General features: G+C 47.4%; 1 protein-coding gene across 1 annotated transcript; it reads left to right on the forward strand.

The window, feature by feature from the left end:
* Nucleotides 1-5,562: 5,562 nt before the first annotated feature.
* Nucleotides 5,563-8,467, forward strand: TP53RK (TP53 regulating kinase). Its single transcript, XM_047770958.1, has 2 exons — nucleotides 5,563-6,067; nucleotides 7,879-8,467. Exons 1-2 carry the CDS (start codon nucleotides 5,779-5,781, stop codon nucleotides 8,355-8,357), a joined length of 768 nt encoding a protein of 255 aa, XP_047626914.1. The 5' UTR covers nucleotides 5,563-5,778; the 3' UTR covers nucleotides 8,358-8,467.
* The last annotated feature ends 296 nt before the right edge of the window (nucleotides 8,468-8,763 follow it).

Consider the following 8,763-nt stretch of genomic DNA (forward strand, 5'->3'; position numbering starts at 1 on the left):
AAGGATCCGGTGTTGCCAGGAACTGTGGTGTAGTTCACAGAAGCAGCTCAGATCCTGTGTTGCTGTGGCTGTGGCAGAGGCTGGCAGCTATAGATCCAATTCGACCCCTAGCCTTGGAACTTCCATATGCCACAGGTACAGACCTAAAAAAAAAAGGTTGAAATTAAATAAATAAATACATAAAAATAAAGTTTTTAAAAAAAGAGAAAAAATTTTACAAAGGGAGTTTCTGTTAAGAACCTGACATAGTGTCCGTGAGGATGCGGGTTCGATCCTTGGCCGCACTCAATGGGTTAAGGATCCAGCATTCCTGCAAGTTGCAAACTGTAGGTCGCAGATGTGGCTCGTATCCCACGTTCCTACGGCTCTGGTGTAGGCTGGCAGCTGAAGCTCCAGTTTGACCCCTAGCCTGGGAACTTCCATATGCTGCAGCTTTGGCCTTTAAAAAAAAGAAGAAAAAGAAAGGGAGGGAGGAAAAAAGTTTTTTTAAAAAATAAAATAACCAGAGGACCCAGAGAAATACCCAGGTAATGATAAAAGCCAAGCAGAGAATTAATCTAAGGTGATGGGTTAGGCAGGCACAGGGGCTGCTGTGGTTGGAGGCAGGGAGGGGATCTCTGGGAAGGCTCCTCTGGGGAGGGGATTTCTGAGCTGAGACCGCAGGTTCCAGGCAGAAGAGAGACCAAAGGCAAAGGCCCAGCAGGAAAGAACTTGTGGAGCATAAAGAACAGAAATGAAGCCATAGTGTCTGGGGCACAGGGGTTGGCAGGGAGAGTGGAGGGAGACAGGGCCTGAAGGAGGGGTTGGCAAAGGCCAGACCATTGAAGTCTTTGGGAGGCTATTGCAATTTTATTCCAACTGACACAGAAATAATTGGGGCGTTCTAGAAGGTTATAAGGAGCAAAGGTGGAAACCAGGGGACTACTTGGGAAGCTGTTGCAAGGTGAGAGAGGAAGTTGATTTGGCCTAAGGTGATAATAGTTGAGATGGAGAAAAATCAGCAGATCAAAGATAGAGTTGAGAAGTTCCCATTGTGGCGCAGTGGAAATGAATCTGACTGGAATCCATGGGGATGCGAATTCAATCCCTGGCCTCGCTCAGTGGGTCACGGATCCGGCATTGCCGTGAAGTGTGGCATGGACCTCTGACACGGCTCAGCTCCCGTGTTGCTGTGGCTGTGGCATGGGCCAGCAGCTGTAGTTCCGATTCGACCCCTAGCCTGGGAGCTTCCGTGTGCCACGCAACTGGCCCTAAAAAGCAAAAGCAAAAAAATATATAGATTTGATAAGGTCTGACAAACTGGGAGAGGAGCGGCTTGGGGCAGGAAAGGAGATGTGGAGCTCTGTTTTGTCTGTGTGAGGTTTAAGGTGCACATTAAGCATCCATGTGTGGAAACAGATGGGCAATTTGATATAAGAGCTTGGAGTTCTGGAAAGGAGCCAGGCTGGGGACACCCTCAATCATTCTCACTCTCAGGCCAAAACAAGTATACAGGCTTAGCACTCATGTAGTCACAAGCTTACCCACTCACTGAGTGTTTACATGTACACATGTTCCTTCACAGGCACCTCCTTACCCGGCAGGAATTGGGTGCCACAGACACAGCCAAGCGTCTTGGCAAAGAAGACAGCATCGGCTTGACCTTCTGAACCAGGGGGCCCATGTACAGTTCTGAAAATAATAATAGCTGGGGCAGTTTGAAAACACGGCTCCAAAATGCTTTGTTCCATCCCTTAAAATCTAGGTGAGTTTGTGACTGTTTCAGCCAGTAGGTTGCACAGAGTGGCATTGTGTGACTTCTGAGGCTGGGTCACTGGGACACTAGCACCTGAAGCCCTGAGCCTCTAAGAAGTCTGACTGCCCTGAGACAGCCATGCTGAGAGGAAGCCCAAGCCACACAGAGAGTCCATGTGCGGATGCTCCAGTGGGTGGGCCTAGCCTTTGAGTCATTCACTGGCAGCACTGGCTGCAGAACCAGCCTTCAAATTATTCTGGCTCCCAACCCTGAAATCTTTCCATCTGAGGCCCCAGGCATTGTAGAGTAGGGACAGGCCATCTCTACTGTTCCCAATCTGGATTCCTGACCCACAAATTTCACGAGTATAATAAAATGATTGTTTCAAAGTGTGAAGTTTGAGGAGTTCCTGTTGTGCCTCAGCAGGTTAAGGACCCAACATTGTCTCTTGAGGCTGTAGGTTTGATCCATGGCCTCTCTCAGTGGGTTAAGGATCCAGTGTAGGCCTCAGCTGCAGCTTCGATTTGACCCGTAGCCTAGAAACGTCCATATGCTGCAGGCATGGCCATAGAAAAATAAATAAATAAAGTGTGAAGCTTTGGAGTAACTTGTGATACAGCAACAATAATCGGAAAAAAAATACTTTAAAACTATTGAGGGATAATTGGTTTAAGAACTTTACAGGTATTTGCAACTCCCTAATGAGGTAGGGATTATTAGAATTTACCCTCATTTTATGAATGAGGAAAGTGAGGCAAGGGGAAGTGAAGTAACTTGCTTGCATAATAAATAAATAACAGCACGAGTGCTCAAGGATACACACTAGTGTAAAGCTGACCTGGAAGTCAAGTTTATGGGGAAAACTGGGCCCTTATCCATCACACTCCACTGCCTTTCTGGTATGGAGAAGAGCCCAAGGGGGCCTCTTAGGCATTGCCACGTGACAGTTCCTTCTTCATGTGAGTATCTGGACTTGTCACCAGGTGACTTGTTACAGAAAAGCCTGGACAGTTCCATTCTTGAGATAACCTGCAGAAATTATATGATGAAAAGGGCATGAAGTCTTTGATCTGTGATCTTTGATCTCTGAGGCTTGCATTAGGTCATGAGGATGTTTGCATGCCTGCCGTCAGGTTAGCTCTCCTAGAGAATGGAGAATCTCTCTTCAAAGTGTGCCCCAAATGAGAAAGGCAAAGTTCTAATCAGGCATTTCGATGGGTATCTTCAAAAATGGCTTCTCTTGAGGGTGGGCAGGACCTAGCGACTCATTTCTAATAAACAGAATACAGCGAAAGTGATGATTATCATTGTAGAGGTCAGGTTAGAACGACAGTGATTTTTCCATCTTGCTCATCCTCTCCTGATCTCTCACTCACTCCAATGAAGCCACCTGCTGCTCCGATGACCTGCCCAATGACAGACCCACATGGCAAGAATTAAGGGTGGCCTCCAGGCAGGAGCCGGGGAAGAACTAGGGGTCTCAGATCAACAGCCTGTGAGGAGCTAAATCCTGCCTCTAATCAAATAGTCATACAAACAAAAAGGCAATGCAAAAGAGGAGAGCGTCACAAGGACACCAGGAATTATGGTTGGATTTTCCCTCCTATGAGAAGGCAGGGAGGGCTTCCCTGAGGAAGTGACATTTGAGCTGAAAGTGGAAGGATGCTTATATGGGTCTAGGCAACAAAGGGAGGGAAGAACACTTCTGACATGGGAAAGAGCAGGTGCAAAGGCCCCAGGCAAGAAGGACCCTGGCAAGAATGCGAGACAGAGAAAGAGAGAAGGCAAATGTATTTGAAGATCACAGAGCAAAGGGGAGTTTGGCCTGGAATAGGGACATAGGTCCCCATGTAGCACCTCCTGGGGCTTTATCAGAAGCACAACAGGGAGCCACTGAAATGTTTTAAACTAGAATTCCTACCATAGAAGCCAGAAGGAGTCTGACCATAGTTTGCACAGTGGATATTCTAAAGGAGCGAACTGCAGGTCAGAGGGAATGAAAAGTGCCCACTGAAATAAGAAGTTATCTTGAGAATGGATCGGTTTATTATACATAACTTACAGGGTAAGATCAGGTGAACAGCAATCCAGAAGCATTTGCAATTGCACTCTGAATCTTCAAGGGACTATTGGGACAATTTTTTTCTTTTTCTTTTTTGCTTTTTAGGGCCACACCCATGGCATATGGAAGTTCCCAGACTAGGGGTCAAATCGAAGCTGCTCTGCCAGCCTATACCACAGCCACAGCAATGCCAGATCCTTAACCCTCTGGGGAAGGCCAGGGATCGAAACTGCATCCTCACGGATACCGCTGAGCCACAACGGGAACTCCTATTGGGACAATTTTATAGTTAACCTAGGGTAGAGGGGTACATGCTTGGAAACAGGAAGGGCCTTCCTAAGTCAGGATGTATGAATGGGTAACTAGTCTTGTAGGTGCCAGGAGTACATCAGCAAAGGTCTTCATCATTGTTTGGAGGCTGAGAGAGCATACAGGCTACCTGGACCTAAAGTTCATTAAACAATATCTATTAACTACCAAGCCCTTGATGTTAGAGAAGAGATTTACTACACAGAACAGTCATAGGTAGAGTCAGTGGAAGGACAGGAGGAACTATACACACCCAAGATGCTATCAGTTATGCTAACAGCCATAGAGAGGGGTTCAGACAGATTTGGTAACCATGGAGATGACCATGTGGACACTAACAATTATGATAATGAAAGTACCAACTCGGGAAACTGAGCGCTATAAATAGAATTGGTTCTGGGTGAACTTCAAGTAGGCTGGGCTGATGAAAGATGCTGGAAACCACATTATGCCAACATAAAGGATCTAATGTTTGAAAAGGTGACCTGCCCTGTGTATGAATGAAACTTGCAGGGACTGCGGCTGAGGGATGGTGTCATAGCAACCCTCAGACCAAAGAGCCTTTCTTCAGTATTTCAAACAGGGTCTCCATGGTGAGGGAGGGAAAATGAACACATCAAGAGTGTATGCAATCCACCAGGAACTCTGATGAACAAGATCTTATTTAATATTAATAGGCAATTGCTAAAGTAAAAGTAATGATCTTCGTCCTGAAGATGATGAATCTGAAACTCAGAGAAATAGTGTTTGTTGCTCCATCCCACAGTGCGGCAGGCACTTCAGGCTGCCTTCCATTTGTGTGAGTGTGCACATATATCAAAAAAAAAAAAAAAACATGGAAAAAACTTTATACAGTGGTTGGTGGTGGGGCAGACTGGTGACAGGAATAGGCATTCTTTAATTTTTCATGCATGCAAAATTGTGTATCATATGAATTTGTTACAGCAATTAAAGCAAAGGGTAAAAATTTGTTTGCTAAGCACTCCCAGTCAGCTTGGTTTGTCTCCTTTGGAAAACTCGACAACCTCATATGCCCGCCACCTTCTCTGACTCTGAATCTTTTTCTCCTGTAAAATGGGCTTTCATCATTTAATCTTATTCCCCCAGAATGCACTCAATAATTCGTAGCTATTATTATCTTAGCGCTAAAGACATGGGCCACGTGGTTTACTGCCCACCTGCCACACCTAATTCTGATTAGTTTAAGCCCCCTTTTGGGGGGTATCAGGAGCTCGGGGACGAGGAGTTCCAAAAAGAGAACTCTTGTGGGTTTAGTTTCCTTGGAACCAGCGACTCCCTAGGCAAGCAAGTTCCCAGAGTTTTCCGCGAGAGGCGCCGAAAGTTTCCGGAAATAGCCGAAGACCTGGGAGGCGGGGCCACAATAGCCGCCAGCTAGAGTCGCCAAAGGCTTCCGGAAACAGCCGAGGAGTGGGAAGACTGGTTTACCGAGAGTTGCCGAGAATTTACGGAGGTAGCCGGAAGATCCGGGAGGCGGGGTCACGAGGCTTAGAAAAGAGCCGAAAGCTTGAGGGGAGGAACCACTTCCACAAGGCGGAAGTGTCGGCGTTCGGGTGGCGGAAGAGGTCCGAGGATTGCCAGAAAGAGCCGAAGCAGCTCCGACAGTTCCCGGAAGGAGACGAGGGGTTCCGAGCGGCGGCGCGGAGACGCAAACATGGCGGCGGCCGGCGCTGCTGTTCATGCTGCTGAGCCGAATGAGGAACCCGCGCCTGCGACGGAAGCGCTGGCCGCGGCCCGGGAGCGGAGCAGTCTCTTCTTGAGGGGCCTGGAGCTGGTGAAGCAGGGTGCCGAGGCGCGCGTGTTCCGCGGCCGCTTCCAAGGCCGCGCGGCCGTGATGAAGCACCGCTTCCCCAAGGGCTACCGGCACCCGGCGCTGGAGGCGCGGCTCGGCCGGCGACGGACGGTGCAGGAGGCCCGGGCGCTGCTCCGCTGCCGCCGCGCAGGTGAGGCGGCCCGACTCGCGGTCGTGGAGGACCCCGAGGCTCCGCGGTCCGGGCAACGCGGGTGAGGGGGCTCCCCTCCTCTGCAGACCGCGATCTGCCTCAGTTTCTCCGTTTGTACCTTCTGCGTGGCCTTCCGTTAAAAAAAATGTCATCCTTTCATCCTTCTTTTCATTCATTAATTTTTAAGAAGTCACTTGACCTTGCAGCGACTAGCATTTGCCTCGGAGCCATTGGTGGCAGGTTCACTTCCCGGCTCTGCCACTCTTGCTCAACGTTGAGCATGTCATTTAACTGCCCTGAGCCTTGGTTTTCCCATTTGTACCGTCTCAGCTTTCGAGCATCATCTTTTTATTCATTACTTTTAAGAAGTCTGAATTTAAATACTGCGCTGCTTCATATGTAGTCTTTCAGCAAAGTTATATAACCTCTGCCTCAGGTTCCTCACCTACAAAGGGGAGTCACAGTAGCAGTATTCATCTCATAGGGATGTCGTGACCATTAGACGAGATTATATACGTCGTTTATTATGTTTGGACGTATGACTGAATCTTAGCGCTCAAACATCAGATTTCATTCAGTTTATTTTTTCATTAAAACACTTCCGAGCACCACCACCAAAAACCTTTCCTCAAATGAGAACGGCAGGCTCAGAGAGAAGTAATTTGTCCAAGGGTACACAGGTAATTAGTGACCCAGCCAGGCTCTCAGACCCAGAAACACTGGCTTTTCACTTTTGCATTTCCTCCCTTTCTTTCACTGGTATTTTTTAGGCATATACTGTACCCCCAAGACATTGTTAGGTGCTGGGAGATCTGGAGGAAATTCAGTAGCAAATGCATCTCTGGCCATGCTTGGACTTAACCAAGTGGTTCATGTGTTCATATTTTCTATTTTCACCCTTTCCAGGATCTAAGTTCTTTTAAGTAAGGGTGGTGGCTATTGCTGCCTGCTGTGTCCCTACTGATTTATCTCCAGTATCTAGAAGTGTCTTAAGCATGCTTGACATTCAGTAGAGATTCACTGAATCTTCAGATTCAATGACATCATTGAATTGTTGGAAGTATTGTTGTTATTGAAGCAGAAATGGAGGCCTAGAGAAATTAATGTGACTTTCCCTCATAAGGAAGGGAGCTGGGATTTGAACTTGTCCTTCCTATCTATGAAGATGAATCTGAAAGCCAACATGCTGCTCGGCCTCCTGCTCCTGTCCTTGTCGGATGGAAACTGCTTTGACTGGGCTGTGCTTACCCTTCTGGCTCTTTGTTTTGTATTTTAGGGAGTAAGCATTACAAATGAAGTCCAGTCATAAAGGGTGGAAGGGGAATTCCTGTTGTGGCACAGTGGAAACAAATCTGACTAGTATCCTTGAGGATGTGGGTTTGATTCCTGGCCTTGCTCAGTGGGTTAAGGATCTGGCTTAGACACAAGCTGTGGTGTAGGTCAAAGACATAGCTCAGATCTGGTGTTGCTGTGGCTGTGGTGTAGGCCAGCAGCTGCAGCTCTGATTCAGCCCCTAACCTGGGAACCTCCATGTGCCATAGGTGTGGGCCTTAAAATTAAAAAAAAAAGGCATAAAAATAAATGGTAGAAGGGAGGAGGTAGCTTTGGCACTGCTGACCCTTGCTGTGGGGTGGTCTAAACACAGTCCTGCAGGGGCAACTTCTGGAGGAGTTAAGCTGCACCATTCTACAGTATTCCTAAATCTTTTTCCCAAAACACGCAGATATACACTGTGAAAAACTGGCTCAGTTTGAACATTAAGCTTACTATTAAAAAAAAAAAAAAGAATCTAACCCGTGTCTTGGTTGCAGGGATATGTGCCCCGGTTGTCTTTTTTGTGGACTATGCTTCCAACTGTTTATTCATGGAAGAAATTGAAGGCTCAGTGACTGTTCGAGATTATATAGAATCCACTATGGAGACTGAAAACTCTCCCCAAAGTCTCCTCGGCTTAGCCAAGAAAATCGGGCAGGTTTTGGCTCGCATGCACGACGAAGACCTCATTCACGGTGATCTCACCACGTCCAACATGCTCCTGAAACCCCCGCTGGAAGAACTGAACATCGTGCTCATAGACTTTGGGCTGAGTTTCATTTCAGCACTTCCAGAAGATAAGGGAGTGGACCTGTACGTGCTAGAGAAAGCCTTCCTCAGTACCCATCCCAACACCGAGATTGTATTTGAAGCCTTTCTAAAGAGCTATGCCGCCGCCTCCAAAAAGGCCAGGCCAGTGCTAAAAAAATTAGATGAGGTGCGCCTGCGAGGGAGAAAGAGGTCCATGGTTGGGTAGAAGAACGTGCGTGACGACCACAGACAGTTCAGCCACTCACCTCACAGTAAATTTGAAGGAATGCTGTGAATATGGGATTCGACCTAAATAAAGGTGGTGAGGTATTTTAAGTGCTGTCTGTGATCCCGCTTGTCGAGTGGCGTTATCATCCACTGTTGACTGTTGTCAAGAGCTTGCTGTGTCCCTAAGACATGTTCTGGCAGAACTGGGTATTCAGAATACCCCTCAGACAGGCTTTCTCTGCAATTGTGACGTGTGTACCTCAGATGCAAGGGCGGCGTTACCAAACATTGAGCCTCATACTGAGAACATTATTCTCTTTTTAGTCCTTTGGTTGAGACAAGGCCAGTCTCAGCTGGTGACAGTACGTCTTTATCAGCCCTCTTACCTAGCGTTTTTTGTTGTT

Source organism: Phacochoerus africanus, chromosome 3 (genome assembly GCF_016906955.1).
Source record: "Phacochoerus africanus isolate WHEZ1 chromosome 3, ROS_Pafr_v1, whole genome shotgun sequence".
NCBI classification, from domain to species: domain Eukaryota; kingdom Metazoa; phylum Chordata; class Mammalia; order Artiodactyla; family Suidae; genus Phacochoerus; species Phacochoerus africanus.